The 22,272-nt window shown below is 38.3% G+C and overlaps 1 protein-coding gene across 1 annotated transcript in view; it reads right to left on the reverse strand.

Annotated features, from left to right (window-relative positions):
- The window catches only part of LOC136249377 (uncharacterized), a 66,330-nt gene that overhangs the window by 39,696 nt on the left and 4,362 nt on the right, over positions 1–22,272 (reverse strand). Inside the window, exons 2-3 of the mRNA XM_066041352.1 lie at positions 15,308–15,424; positions 2,496–2,688 (exon numbers count right to left, since the gene is read on the reverse strand). Of these exons, the coding sequence (XP_065897424.1) occupies positions 2,496–2,688; positions 15,308–15,424 (310 nt within the window). The remainder of the gene's footprint in view (positions 1–2,495; positions 2,689–15,307; positions 15,425–22,272) is intronic.

Below are 22,272 nucleotides of genomic sequence, written 5' to 3' on the forward strand. Positions count from 1 at the left end.
GAAACTTTTGCCTCACACAATGTATAGGAAACTAGCTATATACAAAACTTAATGTCAATCTCATGACCTACAAATGCTAAGCTTTTACAATTTGGAGAAGCCACTTTTAGACATTCATACCTACAAAATAATGTAAAATTAATGTTGAGCTGATAAATCAAATTTATTTTTAGTAACTTCTGCCATGAAGGTACAATAGCTATTTTACATGCAATTTTTATACTCTCCCACGTGCGAGAATATACTGTATAGTGCTGTAATTTTTAAACAATAAATCAAAAGTAATTTTTGTAGCAGCTTAAAATTTTTGTTAATAGTAACAAAACAATAACTAATAATATTTTAATCCAACACAACAATTAATAACAAGAATTCTAAAATCTTTTGTAGCATTAGGAAAACCATTACACTAGCAATGAATTTATAACAATGCACTTTTGCAACAGATTACTAGATCATAAATAAAGATCATAATTATGGAATACTCAAGTACAAGTTAAGCCTTGTACACAAAAGCTGCAACAGTCATTAACAGTTCATACAAAACAGTTAAACACTTTCTGATCATGAATAATTTATTTAAATATTTGGTTACACCTTCAAAATGTATCTGAAGTAATTGTAGGTTGCAACAGATTACACCATACATGCTTTGATTTGTTGGGCACAATACACTGGATCATTTTTTTTCAACAATTAAACACCTGCCTAGCAAAAATGTTCTAGACCCTACTTGCCTTCACTAGATCCTTGTGCTACATTTCTACACAACATAATACTTTAAATCTCAAAGTATATACACAGACACACAGCTCTCACACATTACGAGTAAGACACACACACATTTATTTGGTAATTATCTCATTTCCAGTTCTCTACTGTGAATTCCAATTCATGACAAAAACAGCTTCTCACATCATTAAAATCAATGTAAAATATTTAAAATACCTCCTATATAAATGGTAACCAAATTGCCAATTTATAGAATCTTGCACTTAGCACAGAAAATATCTAATAGAAAAGGATGCCATTCTTACATATAAGCTTGCACATCTCACTCATCAGAGTTGAATGTCACTTTATAGGTTAAGGTCTCTGAAAGTGGATATGCACCTGCAGCTTAGAATCTGAAGCCATGCTGAGCAGAATTTAAGGAGGAAAATTACCATTAACCCTGATGCTATTTATTAGAGATTTTATTTTACAAACTAATTCTGGGAGTTTGTGAAATGCAGAATACGGAATAATTAAATTGCGGAATAACGGAATAATGAAATTGTGGAATAACGGAATAAGCAAAACTTATCTTTTGCAGATTGTACAAATAGTTATATGCTCTATAGTAATTATACTTTATTTTCCTTGTAACAGCTCTGCATGGCACGCCACGGTGATGGATAAACAGCAGCTGGGCAAGCATTAAATGGGATGAGCACACAACCAATCATCCTAGAACAATCTACCTTCACTAAACTTACTTATCTATACTCCTTAGTTGATATAGTTACAAAACGCTAAGACCTAGCTGTATTCTTAGGCCAAATTAGCTACCCTTTGTGCGCATACAACCAAATTTATTAGAGTCACACTATTGAGTTAGTGGAGTTCAGTAGGGAAGTCCAGTGGTTGTGTTTGTTTTTAAAAAGATTTCAAAACTCTTCAGGATTGATCAAGAATGTAGGTAAATAAGTTTAACGAAGGTATATCGTTCTAAGGTGATTGGTTGTGTGCTCGTCCCATTTAATGCTTGCCCAGCTGTTGTTTATCCATCGCCATGGTGTGCCATGCAGAGCTGTTACAAGGTAAATAAAGTATAATTACTATAGAGAATCTAACTATTTTCAAAAGATAAGTTTTACTATTCCATTATTCCACAATTCCGTGATTCTGTATTCCGCGTTTTACAAACTCCCACTAATTCTTTCATGCATGCCAAGGCTATAATATACAAAAAACAATAACAGTAACCAAAGAACAATAGTACAGAACAATAACATTAACTTTATGGGCTGACGTATTATTAACAATTAATAACTATAACTAATATAATTTTAGGAACCCTACAATAACTTTAACTAAATGAAAATTCCTTACAATTACAACACTAATACTGTGTGCATCCAACTTGTAATTAGGCAGTTTAAATTACAGTTTTAGAAAGATGCTTCCAGCTGGATGATTGTGTGCTGCTAGTGTATGTACATACATTACGCTGTACAAAAAGATACATATGCTTCCATGATGTTTCTGTGTTCATCACAAAAATTGTCGTAATTCAAGTCACATTTCCTACATTCCTTTAAATAATGTAAACAATTTCATTAACATTTTAGGAATTTTGCACATTCCTGACATTTGAATTTCTGGAATCTGAAGGAAATGTCATAAATTGCTATGCACAAAACCCCAGAAACACATTTTTGTGCAGTGTCATTGGATAGACATATAGAACATAATATACAGTATAATGATGTGCAAAACTACAGTGTACATACCTTTCAGCAGATATCTGCTTTACTTTTGGAGTATGTGGACTGTCTGTAGTAGGATTTGGTTTTGATGGTAGTTGATGTTGGATTCCTTTATGAGGCATCTGGTCAGTATTTGGAGGAGTTAGTGTGGAATCATTATCAGTTGAGCCATATGACTTTGAATCAGGGTTTGACGGACTACAAATGTAACTATGTCCTATAAAAAACAGAACATTTTTAAAAAACAGTGATACATAAATTCAGTATTATGTACCATAATGTGTACAGTATGTATGTATGATAATACAGTAATACAATGGTCTCTCAAACAGTACGGTAGTACTGTATAAGTAAGGATCTCCACAAAAATGATGTGAGCTTCCTAAAATGCCACCTTCAAAAATCATCCTAGAGACATCTTACACCATGAAAATTACCTTTACGGAATAATATGTCTATCTAACATGAAATACAGCATTAAAAATAAGAAAAAACTTAGCAATGACCGGATATAGATATTTTTTAAAAATGCCAAAACTTGAAATTTGGTCTGCCTCACCCACTGACCACAGTCACAATCCTAGAGGCCAAATGAAGCAGTGCACGGCCACCATTTTATGCTACAATGACAAACTCACTGGTGGGATGTATCTTTTGGGGTTCCGAAGAGTGTAGGCTCTCTGCGCCTTGTTGTTTTTTTTTTATCTTCAGTCAGGCTACTTGTCTTCTTCATCCAATGAAACCATGTTGAAGCGTTAATTTTCTGTATCAACACTTCCTTTCAGCAGCATAGATGCCACAGAATTATTAAAGAGCTGGATTTCAGAAGTGCTTCAGTCCTGGTGCTACTACAAGAGGTATACTAGCTAGATATCTGCAACTTCACGATTGGGATTCTGTTCGCGATAGGTTCACAAGCATGCCCTTCAATTAGAGATCTAGATGAACTAATAGTGGTAGAGTGTGGAGACCACATCTCTAACAGTCTAGCTGTTTACTTAACAGTAAACAAGAAGGCCTCATCCTTTATTGGTCTAGTTAGCTGCACACCCCTTGGTTGACTCGAGATACTCTAATACAACAGTTACTCAAATACAACAGTCATGTATGAAATTCAATAGCAATCTCTAAAATACTAGTTTGTTTCCCTTTTTGTTGTAACACAGCTAGTTACAGTGTAACTTGTGACTGTTCTATATCTAAAAATGAAGCATGGATCTATGCAATAAAAGTAGTGAAACAAGAGATGAATGATGGTGTTACAGCATAGCTCAGTGGGAAAGTCCCACTTTGGCACTGTACAAAACTACAGCTAAAATAAAAATATGCCAAAGTAGAGATTCCTCCACTGAGATATACTGTAATACCATCATCCATTTCTTGTTTCACTACTTTTTAATGCATAGATCCCTACTTCATTTTCAAATTGACAATTTTTAAAATACTATGCATCAATATTGTCAGCTAGTAGTTATAACAATTATCATGTTTTAAGAGGGACAATAAGACATGTGCATGTATAACTGTACCCTATAGAGAGGAAAATTGTGATATGAATACAATTACTACATTTTCCACAGATACAACTACAGCAATACTCATAATTATGCAAAGAGTTAAATGTTAAGCATTTTTTATGACAGGCTCTGCTCACCATTTAAACTGAAATGATTCATTGTTTCGGTTGACATAGGAGGCCAATAATAAGAATTTAAAATTACAGTAAGTCTCCACTATATGGGCTATGCATTAATAGAGCTTCCTCTATTAAACAACTGTACATTAAGGGCCAATTTTATCTGTGCAGTCCACTTAAGGTTTTTGGCACTTTGTACATACCACTAGACATTGTTCAGTGTGGACAGCCACTTGTGGGTAGGAAAAGCCACACAGAGAGAACTCCACAGCTATGCATGCAGAAAACCACATCTACTGTAACAGTGTACCATTTATATACTCTAGTAGTCTAACCCAATATGTGTATTGTGGAAAGATTGTTACCCAGTGATGTAAAAAAAAGTGTAGTAATTTTGTGACTACGTATGTACTATATAACCCCCTAAGTGCTTGCAAGCAACCAGCCATAACTCTTCACAGTGATAGCCATGAGGTGGTGAACCAGATTAAGGGTAGCCCATATAAAATTTTTTTCAAGACCATTCAGTTAAAATTAAAATACTGTATAGTAAAAACTTTGGTGGCAAAAAAACTTGATGAATTTGGCGAATAGCGTTCAATTTGCCAAAGTTTTTTCGCTAATTATTTAGTTGACCAAATGAGCACATTGAGTAACTAGAACTTGTCGAAGTTCAACTCGTACCACCACACAATAAAGATTGAGCTGACTTTGGAGATTTTTGAAATGTGACTGTCCCACAGTTGTAAGCACTCCGCCTTCACAAACCTTGGTGAAAAAGTTGTGAAATCAAAGGTGGCAGCCAAGAAATGGCTGCAATGATGTTTATCCTAATGAATGCACACATGGTTGCAGTTATGTTAATATTAACTATGGCTGTGTGCATTCATTAGCATTAACATTGTTGCAGCCATTTCTTGGCTGCCTCCTTTGATTTCACAACTTTTTTCACCCAGGCCTTTTAAGGCTGCACCATATTATTTTATTACAGTTTAACTGTTTTTGTTCAGGTTTCGCTTCTTTTTGTACTTTGGTCCCAAAACCAGCCTATGGCTTACTTGGAGTTTATTTTTACTCACATTTCTTCTTATCAAGACACACGGTAGTGTGTCGTGTGGCCCAAGAAGCCGGCGCACCACACCGTGAGTATATTTACAGGAAGAAAGAAAACGTCATTTTCACACCTTTGTATCTCAGTGATCCCTTATCCGATTAGAACCAAATTTGCTACACATTTGCCCACCAGCCAGGGGAGTCTACATTCCAACTTTAGAGGAAATCGCTCCAGCCATTTCCGAGATACGAGCTGCCAAAGTTTCGATTTTTTTCTTAGTTTTTTTTTCTTCTTCATGTTTTCGTACACTTGCAAAAATTGCTATAAAACACAAACGCGTGCTCCGATCGCCTTGAAATTTTGAGTGTTATATAAAGGGAAAAACACAAAATACAGCTACAATACAAACTACTCTACAACTAAACTACAAACACAATTAATTACGACAGCGGTTTGGGGAAAGGAAAATCAGAGTCCTCACACTGCAAAGCCCAGTACCGTAAAATCATACGGGCATTGTTCATCCATAAAGAAACTGAAAGTTGTTGTAACAAATGTTTACGAGCCTGTTTGGTTGACACACCACTTCTGGCTGTGGTGCGTTCAGCGATGGTATGAAGGGTTTGAAGCGCAAATGGTGACCAAACACCAAAAGTTTCTACAACAAGTGGGGCAAAGTCACACCCCGCCTCCTCTACAGCATCTTGATGTCTCTGGTCCTTGGCTAACTCACCAGCTGCAGCAGTTACCCCAGCACAAGAAGAAGAAAAAGAAATGTGAGAAGGCTGGGTAGTGCTATGAAAAGACACATCAAAATAAGCTGGACGACCATGCTGAAAATCAGGGTGGTACACATCACCTTAGCGAGAATTATCTTCATAAGAAACACGTTGTTCCTTCAAAACTCCTGAGTGACTCTGGGACAAAGCATGACAAACAATGTCAACTAGAGCATCATGGCGACGAATTCTCATAGGACCATGGGAACATTCCAGAAGATGGTCACCAAATTGGTCAATGGAAGCAAGACACACACATAATGGGGAAAGTGGAAATAGAGGAATTCCGAGCCACAAACGAAGGCCAACAACAAACTCAGGACCAGGAATAGCCAGAGCAAGGGAGACCTGAGGAATAGCTTTGAGCCATCCACTGCTAGTACCAGATGAGTGAGAGAGAGCAGTAAGTCGAGCACAGTTTTGGATGTTGAAAGAAGCAAATAGTTGGTCATACTGATTTTGATCTAACAGGGCCTGTAAATCCTGCTGGGTAGCAGAGGGAATAAAGATATCAGATGTAAACCTTTCAAAGGTAGTAACAGCATGTTCTTTATTTGGAAACACTAGATCATGAAAGTCCTGGGATAGAAGATGAGAAGCCAAGAGACGAACACTATTACATGAACTCAAAAAGGCCGCAGCAGCAGAAGAAAAGGATGAGCTCAAGCCCAGACCCCCCAAGTGAAATGGTAAAGTGGCTTGGCACCAAGAATCATTAGGAAGACTACATTGTATTATGCGACTTAAGCAAGTTTTAAGATTAGAATCAAACTGTTCTAAAAAGGAGCACAATATACAGAATGGAACTGTGCGCAAAGATGAATGATCTTGCAGCTTCCAAGGCAGCTGCGTAGTAAATGAAGCTCAACTTGAGGGTCTTCTAAAATTGCAATGCTGTCTTGAGCAGCTATAACCTTGGCTAAACGAGAGGACAAGAACTGATCGAAAAAGTTGTCAGTTCCCCAAGTATATAGGAGATCCCAAAAGCTCCAAACCTTCACCAGCTCGGTTGATACTGGTGGGAAATTCAGGGAAAGAGTCTCCAGAAGGCCAGAATAGTTCGCACTTGGACAGATTTAAATGAAGACCAAATTGGGGACCATGAATTGAGAAAGAATCTAGCTTCAGTAAGGAAGATTTCGAACCAATAAATGTCCCATCATCTAAATACCACAGATGTAAGTTGACTAAATCATGAAGCTTGACAAAATCAATAAACTGCAACAAAACTAAAGAAAAAAGCAAAGGGCCCAAAGGATCACCTTGTTGTACACCAGATGAGGCCATGATATGTCTAGAACCAAAACGAAGCTCAGCAGGTTGTGAGTAGCACCACTTAACCCAAGCAGAAATCTCTGGAAAATCTTCAGCAATTTGTTCGAAAAAAGCAGTACGACTACATTCATTGAAAGCATTCTTCATGTCTATTTTTAACAGAGCTATGGAAGAGTTAGAAGTATGTTGGTAAATGTAATGACAAGTAACGTGGATAGCAGTCTCCGACCCCCCAGGAATTCCAACCCCCACTTGACCGTAGGGGATAAAAACACCAGGGAGAGAAGGACGAACAGCAAGACAACATAATCGACTTATTAGGTGCCTAATTACTTCACCCACAGCAATTGGGCAGACCCCTCCACCTTTCTTTGGCAAAGCAGTCAAAGGAGCCCCACACAACCAAGGAGAAAGACAAGAAGGAGCTTTTCCAGAAAGCAAATGGTTCATCAGACAGGTTAGAGAAAGAAGACAATCATGAGCGGCAGGAGCAGTGGACCCAGCAATCACATCCAACAAATGTTGAGCACGTAGTTTGGAAGCTCCAGGGCTGGCGCCCTTTGGAAATGCTTGCAAGCAAGACACTGAGTCATCAACTGTTAATGCAGGCTTAGAAGGCAACACACTTACATCTGGACATGACGAAGAAGGGTGACGATGGAGCAAATCGTCGTATGTAGAATCATCATCGTGACCAGCAACACCCTGAGATGAAAGGGCCTGAAGAGCATTACTATATCTTCCCTCCCTAGCCCAAAACAAAGCACGAGCCTTACAATACAAACGATGAGAAACCCCTCCACGAGGCTTAGAAACTTTGAGATCGTCTAGCAAAGAATTCCAAAGGCTATGAATGCCCCCAGACTGATTCCAAATATGTAAACGGTCGAGTAAAATAGAAGACATGACACAGCGACGACGTTGACTATTAGTAGCTGGAATGCGTAGAACAGCTTTTGCAAACATAGTGAAGCGAACAAAAGCCCAAACAGATGAGCAAGCTTTACGTAGTTCAACACTTAAGACACTAGCTAAAAGAGGGCGGACACTACGAGAAACATGGGCGATAGCATTAAAAGGACAAACCATAACATGGTCCATCATAAAGGTAAGTACCTCAGATTCCATAGCCGCAGGAACTTGAAAAGAGCCACATGCAACAGAGTTTAAACCAATTTGTAATGGATCAGATAAAGTGGAGGAAGGTTCATCAATGATAGGAGGAGTGGAGGCACATGGGATGGACAACTGAGATAAGGGAATGCTTGACACAGTATTAGCATTTACAAGTGGTGCACCACAATGTTTTCCTGTACTCAGAAGACGCCTACATCCAGAATTACGAAAACATAAGTGAGAAGCCCAACGGCAGGAAGGTTGTGAGCAAATCAAACGATTACAAGAATCAAAAAAGTCAGCAGGTGGAAAGGTAGACCTTGAAATATGAACAGAATTAATGTGCTACCAGAGATGTGAACAGGAGGAGAAATGCTTATTGCACAAAGGACAGTCATTTAGATCTGAATCAGGTGACGGGGTGTGACTGGGGCTGGCTTCAAGGGAAGATAACAAAAGATCTGGATCATCAGCTGCAACGGCTGTAGTAACTGGAGATGATGAAGTATTAACTGAGGATTTGCTGACTAAATTATCAACTGATGACTCACTAACTGAAGATGGTGAAGTATTAACCGAGGACTTGCTGACTGTAGATGGTGAAGTATTAACTGAGTACTTGCTGACTGTAGATGGTGAAGTACTAACTGAGGACTTGCTGACTGTAGATGGTGAAGTATTAACTGAGGACTTGCTGACTGTAGATGGTGAAGTATTAACTGAGGACTTGCTGACGGTAGATGGTGAAGTAATAACTGAGGACTTGCTGACGGTAGATGGTGAAGTAATAACTGAGGACTTGCTGACGGTAGATGGTGGAGTACTAACTGAGGACTTGCTGACTGTAGATGGTGAAGTACTAACTGAGGACTTGCTGACTGTAGATGGTGAAGTACTAACTGAGGACTTGCTGACTGTAGATGGTGAAGTATTAACTGAGGACTTGCTGACTGTAGATGGTGAAGTATTAACTGAGGACTTGCTGACGGTAGATGGTGAAGTAATAACTGAGGACTTGCTGACGGTAGATGGTGAAGTAATAACTGAGGACTTGCTGACGGTAGATGGTGAAGTACTAACTGAGGACTTGCTGACTGTAGATGGTGAAGTATTAACTGAGGACTTGCTGACTGTAGATGGTGAAGTACTAACTGAGAACTTGCTGACTGTAGATGGTGCAGTATTAGCTGAGGACTTGCTGACTGTAGATGGTGAAGTACTAACTTAGGACTTGCTGACTGTAGATGGTGAAGTACTAACTGAGGACTTGCTGACTGTAGGTGGTGAAATAACAATTGAGGATTTGCTGATTAAAGATGGTGGAGCACTAACTAAGGACTTGTTGACTGGCACTGGTAAAGTGTTAATTGTAACATTGCTGACAGAAGCAGCTGACTCAGTACAAGCAACCACAGGAGCCCGGCAAAACCTTGCCAGTATACAAAGTATCCACTAAGCAAGACGATGTATTAAGACTAGCTAAAGCAACACTAGGCTGTACAACAGACGACGCATCATTGGATGACGCAGACAAATTTGTATCCCCGGATGTCTTGGTTGTTGAATAACCAAAAGGTGACGAAACAAACTTAAAACATTTTCTTCCTTCCGAACTAGTATACGACTCCAAAAATTCTCCTAATGGCAGGCCTGCCAACCTAGGAAACAGAAAAACCTTGAGACTTGGTCTTGACATCCAGAATGGACTACTGTATCTGCATTATTATAGGCAGACACAGCAAGTTGCATGCCCATACAATGGGCAGATAGGCCACCTTTACCATACCGCAACACATATACACATGCCCATCTTCAAATGGGCATCAATATAGCATTTAAAACATGTTTTGCATCACTAATCTAAGCATGGAATATCTAGACCTGCAGTAAATGTGTGCACGAGTCTTATTTCACCAGCTAGCTAAATGTACTTACTCGGAAGTCACTGTGTTGAAAGTGAAACAGTTACTCTTTTATTCAGTGCTGTGAAGTTGTAACACGTGACTGGACTATGGAACATTCTTGATATAAGCCACTAGGTGCTTATAATATCACGTGATGACTTAGCGGAGATGTGTCAATTTCATCCTAGAGGCTGAAAGCAAATAAAATACTCCAGACACATAGCACATACCCCCGGTACATACCATTTGTATAGGCTACAAACCCAGCTGGGAAAGCAGGTACTCTTGTGTGACGTGCAAACCAAACGCTTCAGGGTTGGTATTCTGATCAGAGTTCTGACCGCTTGAAATCAACTCCAAATCTTGCTCCAAATACTCTCCAATGCATCGGTATTAAATAGAAGGCCCAAGAAGAATCCTTGCCACAATGCCCGCCTTTATAGTCACGTCATCTTGCCTCTATTATTGTTAGTTGTGCCACAATTACGTAACCGGGGAAATCCCCTGAGAACTGGAAAAGGCTAGGAAAGGGCATTCTCAGTGAGAGTTTTGACTCTGGCCTGAGCTTGAAAGTGAAAGAAATCGTGAGTGTTACGGTGATGATCCGTGAGAATTGGTAGGTTTAGCTAAAAATCCGTGAGTTTAGAGCTACTGCTTGTGAGACCTTGAGTTTGGTAGTGAAATCGTGAGTCTCACGGTAAATCCGTGAGGGTTGGCAGGCCTGTAATAGTCTCCCACAATAGCGAATAGATTTCTTCCAATTCTTGGTACTCCCTCTTCCAGCGCGACGCTCGAATTCACAAGGCGTCAGCACCACAGAACCGAGAAGCACACAGCAGCTAGAGCCATTGTACAAATCTTTCACACACAAACTAGCGCTTAACGAACCACAGACGATGTCCAATACAGCTTTACCAGGAGAGCAGGACATCACTCTTCGAAATTAAAAGGGCAGTTTATACTGATGAAATTCGTCAAATTTTTTCGTACAGGACACGTGTATCGCCTTGAAATTTGGCACACAGAAAGGGAGTCCAAAGGCGAATCCTAGTATCAAATTTGGTACAAATCCGATGAATGGTTCAGGAGTTATGACCGATTATTCGCGTAAAACAAGATCGATTTGTTGTCACGCCTACAGGGTAAACCGCTTCATAGAATGAGTTGAAAATTGTTATGTAGATGGAGTAACTATCGTAGGAGTGCCTTTTGGTGGTTAGAAAGGAATCGAGATAAAGACCATGGAGATATGACACAAAACCCAACCTGTGTCACAATTACGCGATCGATTTTTTTTAGTAATAAAAAAGTATTAGTTTTTACGCCTACTAGGCAAACCGAGGCAAACCGCTTAGAGCAATGAGCTGAAAATCGGTGTATAGCTGGAATAATCTTCATAGAAAGTCCTTGCAGTAGTATAGAAGAATTGGATTACAAACCACCGAGTTATGATTCGAAAGCCAACTCCGTGTAGCAAATGCGAGATCGAGATACTCTAATAGAACAGTCACCCTAATAGAGCATTCAGCTAATTTACTTCATTATAGAATTCTATTACATTGCAAGTTATTCTGTAGGGAGTTCAGCTGCAAACAGTTAATCTTATAGACAGTTCAGCAAGAAGCAAGTCACCCTGTGGAGAGTTAAGCTACAAATATATCACTGTAGAGATTCAGAACATTACAAGTGACACTGAAGAGAGTTCAGCTATAAACAAGTCATGCACCCTGTAGAGAGTTCACCTACAATTAAGTCACTCTCTAGAGAATTCAGCTACACACAAGTCACTGTGGAGAGAGTTTAGCTACAAACAAATTGTTACATTATATTATGTTTTATTACTGTGCAAGACCTCAAAATAGAGTATAAGAGCACACTATAGTTATAAAATTAATTAAGTAAGGATTTAAAATGTTCTACACTTGATGAATTGATTACAGATTCCGGAAGATTGTTCCATTGTCGAATTGCTGAAGGAAAAATGGAGTAGTGGTAGGAGTTGATTCTGGTGGGAGGTAGTAAAAATCACAGTTGGTGCCCTCTTGTATTATGAATAGATGGTTGGGGGGAAAGGATATCATCTGTGTTTATTTCTACTAAATCATTAACAATCTTATACAAGTATATCAATTTTGATTCATTTCTTCTCTCTGCTAAAGTCTTAAAATCAATTCTTTCCAACATTTCTGTAACATTAGCATAAAGTGAGTAATTATTAAATATAAACCTCACTGATCGTCTTTGGACAGCTTCAACTAAGTCAATATTCCTTTGAGTATATGGAGACCAGATGGCAGAGGCATATTCTAGTGTAGGCCTAATCATGCTGCTATAACATTTTGCTTTAATACTAGTTGGACAGTGCTTAACCTGTACAGAGATCAGCTACAAACATAACACTTTACAGAGAGTTCAGCTACAAACAATCAATCTTTAGAGCGATCAGCAACAAACAAATCAACTTGTAGAGAGATCAGCTAGAAACAAATCAACCTGCAGAGAGATCAGCTACAAACAAATCAGTTTGTAGAGAGATCAGTTACACACAAATCAACCTGTAGAGAGATAAGCTAGAAACAAATCACCCTGTAGAGAGTTCAGCTAACAAATCACCTTGTAGAGAGATCAACTACCAACAAATTACCCTGTAGAGAGATCAACTAGAAACTAGACACAATGTAAGGAGTTCAGCTACAAGTAAATCACCCTGTAGAGAGTTCAGCTAAAACAAATCAACCTGCAGAGAGATCAGCCACAAACAAATCACCTTATAGAGAGTTCAGCTACAAACAAATTACCCTGTAGAGAGATCGGCTACAAACAAATCACCCTGCAGAGAGTTCAGCTACAAACAAATCAACCTGTAGAGAGATCAGCTTCAAACAAATCACTTTATAGAGAGTTCAGCTACAAACAAATTACCCTGTAGAGAGATCGGCTACAAACACATCAACCTGCAGAGAGATCAGCTACATACAAATCAACTTGTAGAGAGATCAGCTACAAACAAATCACCCTGTAGAGGGATCAGATAGAAACTAGACACAATGTAAGGAGTTCAGCTACAAACAAATCATCACCCTGTAGAGAGTTCAGCTAAAACAAATCAACCTGCAGAGAGATCAGCTACAAACAAATCACCTTGTAGAGAGATCAGCTACAAACAAATCACCCTGTAGAGAGATCAGCTAGAAACTAGACACAATGTAGTAAGGAGTTCAGCTACAAGCAAATCACCCTGTAGAGAGTTCAGCTAAAACAAATCAACCTGCAGAGAGATCAGCTACAAATAAATCACCTTATAGAGAGTTAAGCTACAAACAAATCAACCTGTAGAGAGATCAGCTACAAACAAATCACCTTATAGAGAGTTCAGCTACAAAAAATCACCCTGTAGAGACATCAGCTAGAAACTAGACACAATGTAAGGAGTTCAGCTAAAACAAATCAACCTGCAGAGAGATTAGCTACAAACAAATCACCTTATAGAGAGTTCAGCTACAAACAAATTACCCTGTAGAGAGATCGGCTACAAACACATCAACCTGCAGAGAGATCAGCTATACACAAATAAACTAGTAGAGAGTTAAGCTACAAACAAATCACCCTGTAGAGAGATCAGATAGAAACTAGACACAATGTAAGGAGTTCAACTCCAAGCAAATCACCCTGTAGAGTGATCAGCTAGAAACAAATCACCCTGAAGAGAGGTCAGCTACAAACAAATCACCCTGTAGAGAGATCAGCTACAAATAAATCACCCTGAAGAGAGATCAGCTACAAACAAATCAACCTGTAGAGAGATAAGCTAGAAACAAAAAAATCACCCTGTAGAGAGTTCAGCTACAAAAAATCACCCTGTAGAGACATCAGCTAGAAACTAGACACAATGTAAGGAGTTCAGCTACAAGCAAATCAACCTGCAGAGAGATCATTTTAAGGTTGCATTTGAAATTTTTAACTTGGGAAAATTTTTCATAATAACCACTCTGAGATTGAATCTGAGAACATGTCAGTTTGGTGTACCATTTTAAAAACAAGCCTAACCTATAAGTATAGTGTAGTATAGTCACTCACAATTTTAGGGGGTGAGTCTGAGATTTTAGGAGGGGAAAGTCCCCCCCCCTTAACAGCCCTAGAATAAACACTGCCCTGCAGGTTACCTCTTGGTATGGAATGACAAAAACCTTGGATTAGAAGCTCAATTAACAGAATTTTTTTGTTTTTACATGACTGGCAGACTATAGCTACGTACTATGTGCATACATGTGTTCTCACTTTGTAGATGCAGCTCACTAGTTGGTTTCAATACGTGATTGAACAACCAGGGAAAATGCAAGGGGGTTCCCTCAATTTGTATGCTCATATATAATAGCAATAGCTATTATATAATAGAATTAAATTTAATGAAATACAGCCTAAACAACTGCATATACGTACATACGTAGCTAATTTCTATGCCTTGTGCATTTCAGAGGATGGTGATTCAGTGTAATTACCTATTAAAGAAACATAATACATAAATTAGGTACAGTTCCAAAGATAGCGATCAAAAGCTGCAGTGTGGCAACTTGTTAAAAGACAGAGTATATAGATTAGGTATCTCTAGCTTTATAAATAGCTAGCAAGGTGCACAAAATATTACACGATGACTCAAACAAAGATTTTTGAAGCACAGTATACTAGCACATGTGGCTTGTGTCTGGCAGAGGCAATCACTGGTGACAGGCCTAATACAAGTGAGGCGAGTACATGTGCTCACGATGTTGTATGTGAGTGGTACTGTATCATACTAATTTTTCACTTTGCTTAACTACTCGTATGAATTGGAAACTGTCATGTGAGTGCAAGACAAGTGTAATTTGCTAACTAGCTTTTTCTCAGTAGCACCCATAAATCACTTGGCACTCAAAATTTTCACTTGAATGTTGAGCGTAAGTGTTCAAGATGTAAGTATCAAGTGGTGAGCAAGCCCAACAAAGAGATACATACAGTAAGTACACATGTATGTATGTAAGAAAAAATTTATACGCTATGTATATGGCATGACAACATTATTACATGTAACTTACTTGTCCTTTCCTTATATCTGTAGAGAAACATATTGATGATGATGATGATGGTGATGATGGTGATGATTACAAGAGCAAGTGTTACTCCAACAAGTGCTCCAACACTAACACTAGTTTCTATAAATGTAATATTAAACTACAGTAAATTATTATTATACAGTACATTGTACAGTGAGGATCAGTGGTGTCATATAATTGGATTATGAATAGGCTTGAGTCTATTATGGTATGAATTTGCATACTATACTTGTTTTTATGCTTTCCAGAAATGTGTTATGCTTTCATTTTATACTTTTTCTTTGTGCAGGAAATTTCTTCCTATGATAATATTTGAATGAAGAAGTGTTATATCAACTGTAACATTCTAATAATGGAAATGGTTTGAAAAGGGATGTCTCCATTGTTTTTAGGCATGTTAGAGCAGAAGCCTATCTAGCCCTCTGAAGCTATAGGCATTTTATTGTTTAATTCTAATATATTATCTTACTTAGCTTCCTATCCTAATATGTGTTAATGTTGCCTACCAGCCAGCAGGTCTTACCCTGCTGCAAGCTGGTTGCCATCGTCCATAGATGGTGGTTGTTATGGTAGGTGTGCAGGGTTTCATGGATTCTCCTATTTACTCTCAAATAGGTCCAATTCCAATAATTTACATAATGTATACAGCATGTTTTACTACGAAGGCTTGGAGGCAGGAATGCTTAGAGATTCTAACATTCTCTAAAGCCAGAAGAATTTCTACATGCTACAATACACCTAATTGAAACCCAGCACTGTCACACCCCGAGCTAGTCTGAAGATGGAGAAGGCAACAAAAGAAAAAAAAAAGTGGAATTTCCTAAGTTTCCCAACAGAACTGTCTGTGGTGCATGCTTTACTTCTCCTCACACCCCCATTAATATATATATATATATATATATACATCTTTTGGAAATCTATGTTGAGATCCTTCCAACTATTCCCCCCTTTTTAAAAATGTCTTGTAAAATCAATGCCTGCCCTATACAAGATAGGTGCAGAGGGAGGTGGAGTGTGAGGGACAAACTTCACTACAACAAACTTCACTACACCACACGTTCTCACACCTTTCTACATGCCTTTCTTGTAACACATGCGCAGTGTATTTTTCTAAGTTTTATTTTTTTATTAAGTCTTTACAGCACAAGTGCTGAAGGTCTGTAGGACACCTGGTCCTACAGCCTGTTTAAAGTTATTGCCAACCCTTTTTTGCAAGTGCGCTAGCCTACTCTTTTCTCCAGTTGTGATGGAGCTTTATGAGGTTAGCCACTGTCACAATACATCCATGCATGCTTGAATGCTTCATTAACCTAGTTTAACTAGTTAAACTTCAACTAGTTAAACTTCAATAAGAGAATTATGCATTGTTTCTGATCTATTTTTGTTAAACTTGAGTTGTAAATGCTTCAAGGATTTTCTGCGTTACATGCAATGACTGTTCCATTAGAGTGTTTAACTGTTTTTTTAGAGAATTTCAATCTTCAATGTCAAATTTCACTTCAGCTCTGGTGGCTGTGGCACATTGCCATATTGTATGACTGCATATTTAATAATAATACACATATCATGCTCTTATTTTTCTCCTCTTATGTGCCTCTCTTGCAGTTCAAAGGTGTCAAGTCAGGGTTGTATGTAAATAACATGATAGGCATCACGTGTTTTCTATCACATAAGTACAAATGGAAATGGTTAGATTTTTTTCACCATACTTATGGCAGCCAAAGTATACAAATTGATTTTAGGCTAGCGTTGTGTAAAATTTTCTATATGTAAGGGCAGGTAGAGCATAGTAGAAAACATCAGTGAATGCCAATTATAATGGCCACCAAAGGTTTGTTGTTGCTTATTCATAGTGGCACCCTAATGAGAGATATGAGCTCAAACGATACCTAGTATTAATTCTTTATTAAATCTTAGTCCAAAGCACGATATAATACTCAAATTTCTTGGCTACACTAAACCCTTGTTTTACTCTCCTGCCTCCAGGTGATATATACCAAGCAGCAACTACGTACCTGTAACATTGTAATGGATGGACATTTAACTGGACAACAAGTGCCATGCATATTAGAGCAAGGTATATGGGCTTGCTTCTACTAATGAATGCTATATTTCTCATGTCACAAGCAACTGTGAAGCAGCAGTAAAGGCGCAACAATGAGCTGTTGTCATAATAAGTTAGACTTTAAAGCACAGGGTTCTATTGAATTTAGAAATCCTCAAACCCTGTAGCAGTGACCTTGTTTCATTCAGGTGCTACAACACAGGGCTTTCGGGTTACTAAATTCCAAAAACCCTGTGTTTCAAAATCTCCATTTTGCTGTTTATTGTGTGAATAGAAGAAGATTAAGTTAAGTTTCTGAAAACAGGAAAAAGAAACAAAGAAATTAGGCAGATGTATTTGTTCATTAGTGTATACAATATTTTTGGAATGAAGGTTGAGGACATTTTGCAATGCAGAAACATTCCATTTGGAGTAGGATGAGTGCGCAGAACCACATGTACATGATATTATATCAATACTTTCCTATCAATATAGCCACACATATTTTGATTTGGACATCTGGCATACTTCTATAAATAATAAAGTCAATATTCGATGCTTTTTTTATTACAGATATAGCTATGTGAGTACTGTTACGTAGCTATATTGCAATACTTCCTGTGCAGTTTTATCTGTCAATCCAGACATGTACTATTTGTGACTTGCCCATTGGTAAACACAACTCAGTAGTCTGTTGGAGTGCAAAGGTGCAAAGTTATGGGTGAGTCCTAAATAGAGCATTGTATTCATACATGATTGGCAAATTTGTACACTTATATCAACAGTACATCATATGGTACAATAAAAGATTACAAAAGTTTGGGTTTTTCTGGCCAAATATACAGGTATTGTCCCCAGTTTTATTCTTCCAGTTTGCCAGTATTGGTTAGTTACTGTATAATCAAGCCCAAAAATGCTTTTAGAGTGACCGCAAATCCCTCCGACAAGTTTCTGTGAAATTTCTATTTAACGGAACTTTCTACTGACCAACTAACTAACTAGTCAAGCATAACTCATCTGACTATGTAATGTCACTTTGGCCCAAGGCATGCTTTTTCTCCAACTGCAGCAGCTACAATGCATGAATCATAGACTTACCTTTGTCCTCTTTTATCCTATTTCTTCTCTGCTATCATGTAAGTGTTGATTCATGGTAATGTGTGATGGCTTCAGCTATCACGTGAATTGTCCATATTTTTTTTTGCAGTGACTGGATTGATTGCAGAGGCACGTTCACATACTATTGTTTGCTTTTAATTTTAATGCTATATAACAGAGATCATACCTGAAAACGATTGGAATTGCACTTCACTTCTCAGTAAATGATATTCTGGACACACATACTAAAAACATTGCCAAATCATGTTTTCACTAATTGATAGTTGAGGCACATTAACTCAATCAATTGATTATTACATCAGGCAGGTGCAATTCTTTCTTTTGATGGGGTATTTATGTGTTGATTCACCAGTCAGAAACTATGTCATAAAAAAATTAGTTTTTCACATTTCAGTTGGGATTATCAAGACACACGGTAGTTGAGGCACATTAACTCAATCAATTGATTATTACATCAGGCAGGTGCAATTCTTTCTTTTGATGGGGTATTTATGTGTTGATTCACCAGTCAGAAACTATGTCATAAAAAAATTAGTTTTTCACATTTCAGTTGGGATTATCAAGACACACGGTAGTGTGTCGTGCGGCCCAAGAAGCCGGCGCGCAACCCCGTGAGTATATTGACAGGAAGAAAGAAAACGCAATTTTCGCACCTCCGTAGCTCTGTGCTGCCTTGATGAAACAAGACAAATTTTGCTGTGTAGATTCCCTCCACCTTCAGCACTCCACATTCCAAATTTGAGCGAAATCGCTTCAGGCATTCCTGAGATATGCGACTTCAAAAATTGGCTTAGTTTCTTCGTTTTTTTTTTTCTTCTTATTTTTCTTCCTCTTTTCGCACACTTACAAAAACTGCTATAAAACGCGAACGCGTTATCCGATTGCCTTGAAATTTGGTACACAGAAGGGGGGTATAAAGGCGCATCTCGGTACCAACTTTGGCTGGAATACCATAAACAGGCAAAGAGTTATGAGCGATTATGCACGAAAAATAACACCAATATGTTGTCACGCCTACAGGGTAAACCGCGTATGGGAAGAAGCTGAAAATCGGTGGGTGAATAGGTTAACTATTGAACCTCAAACCTTTTGTGGTTTGAAAGAAATCGAGCTAAAAACCAGGAAGATACAGCGATGTGTAACAATTACGCAATCGAGATTAGTTTATTTTTTATTTTATTATTATTATTATTATTATTATTATGCTTGCCACGCCTACCAGATAAACCACTTGGGGTAATGCTTTGAAAATCGCTGTACAGATGGAGTTATCATCTTAGAAAGGCTCTTCAATGGTGTAGAAGAATCAGACTTAAAGCCACGGAGTTATAACACGAAATCCAACTTGGTGTAGCAAGTGCGAGATCGAGATACTCTAATAGAGCAGTCATCCTAATAGAGCAGTCACCCTGAACAGAATTCAAGAGATCAGTTAGAAATAAGTAACCTGTATAGAGATCAGCTACAAACAATTCACCCTGTTCAGACATCAGTTAGAAGAAGTTTTCTTGTAGAGAGTTCAGTTACAAACAAATCACCCTGTTGAAAGATCAGCTAGAAGATGTCACCTTGTAGATAGTTCAGTTACAAAGAAACCACCATGTAGAGAATTCAGCTACAAACTAGTGACCCTGTAGATACATCAGCTAGAAGAAGTTACCTTGTAGAGAGTTCAGCTACAAAGAAACCATTCTGTAAAGAGCTCAGCTGCAAACAAATCACCTATACAGAATTCAGCTACAAACAAATCACCCTGTAGAGAGATCAGCTAGAAGAAGTTACCTTGTAGATAGTTCAGCTACAAACAAATCATCCTGTAGAGAGATCAGCTAGAAGAAGTTACCTTGTAGATAGTTCAGCTACAAACAATTCACCCTGTACAGAGCTCAGCTAAAAGAGGTTTCCTTGTAGAAAGTTCAGCTACAAACAAATCACCCTGTAGAGAGATAAGTAAGAAGAAGTTACCTTGTAGATCGTTCAGCTACAAACAATTCACCCTGTAAAGAGATCAGCTAGAAGAAGTTACCTTGTAGAGAGTTCAGCTACAAAGAAACCATCATGTAGAGAATTCAGCTGCAAACAAATCATGTATAGAGAGTTCAGCTACAAACAAATCTCCCTGTAGAGAGATCAGCTAGAAGAAGTTTCCTTGTAGAGAGTTTTGCTACAAACAAATCACCCTGTAGAAAGATCAGCTAGAAGAAATCACCTTGTAGAGAGTTCAGCTTCAAAGAAACAATCATATGAGAGTTCAGGTACAAACAAATTGTCCTGTAGAGAGATCAGCTAGAAGAAATCACCTTGTAGAGAGTTCAGCTACAAAGAATCTATCATGTAGAGAGTTCAACTACAAACAAATCACCCTGTAGAAAGATCAGCTATAGAAGAAATCACCTTGTAGAGAGTTCAGCTACAAAGAAACCATCATGTAGAGAGTTCAGCTACAAACAAATCGGCCTGTAGAGAGTTAAGCTACAAACAAATCTCCCTGTAGAGAGATCAGCTAGAAGAAGTCACCTTGCAGGGAGTTCAGTTACAAAGAAATAAACCATGTAGAGAGTTCAGCTGCAAACAAATCACCTGTAGAGAGTTCAGCTAGAAACAAGTCACCCTGTACAGAGATCAGCTAGAAACAAGTCACCTTGTAGAGAGTTCAGCTAGAAGAAGTCACATTGTAGAGCTACAAAGAAACTACCATGTAGAGTTCAGCTGCAAACAAATCACCCTGTAGAGAACTCAGCTACAAACAAATCGCCCTGTAGAAAGATTAGCTAGAAGAAGTTACCTTATAGGGAGTTCAGCTATGAACAGATCACCCTGTAGAGAGTTCAGCTACAAACAAATCACCCTATAGAGAGTTAAGTTACAAAGAAACCACCATGTAGAGAGTTCAGCTGCAAAAAAAATCAATCACTCTGTAGAGAGTTCAGCTAGAAGAAGTCACCTTATAGAGAGTTAAGCTGCAAATAAACCACCCTGTAGAGAATTCAGCTACAAACAAATCACCCTGTAGAAAGATCAGCTAGAAGAAGTTACCTTGTAGAGAGTTCAGCTACAAAGAAACCACCATGTAGAGAGTTCAGCTGCAAACAAATCACCTGTAGAGAGTTCAGCTAGAAACAAGTCACCCTGTAGAGAGATCAGCTAAAAACAAGTCACACTGTAGAGAGTTCAGCTAGAAGAAGTCACATTGTAGAGAGTTCAGCTACAAAGAAACTATGACGTAGAGAGTTCAGCTGCAAACAAATCATCCTGTAGAGAGTTCAGCTAGAAGAAGTCACCTTTTAGAGAGTTCAGCTACAAAGCAACCACCATGTAAAGAGTTCAGCTGCAAAAAACTCAATCACCTTGTAGAAAGATCGGCCAGAAGAAGTTACCTTGTAGAGAGTTCAGCTACAAAGAAACCACCATGTAGAGAGTTCAGCTGCAAATAAATCACCTGTAGTGAGTTCAGCTAGAAACAAGTCACCCTGTAGAGAGTTCAGCTAGAAGAAGTCACATTGTAGAGAGTTCAGCTACAATGAAACTCCCATGTAGAGAGTTCAGCTGCAAACAAATCACCCTGTAGAGAACTCAGCTACAAACAAATATGCAGTGTAAAAAGATCAGCTAGAAGAAGTTACCTTGTAGAGAGTTCAGCTACAACGAAACCACCATGTAGAGAGTTCAGCTACAAACAAATCACCTGTAGAGAGTTCAGCTAGAAACAAGTCACCCTGTAGAGAGATCAGCTAGAAACAAGTCACCTTGTAGAGAGTTCAGCTAGAAGAAGTCACATTGTAGA

This window comes from Dysidea avara, chromosome 1, assembly GCF_963678975.1.
Source record: "Dysidea avara chromosome 1, odDysAvar1.4, whole genome shotgun sequence".
In the NCBI taxonomy this organism is placed as follows: domain Eukaryota; kingdom Metazoa; phylum Porifera; class Demospongiae; order Dictyoceratida; family Dysideidae; genus Dysidea; species Dysidea avara.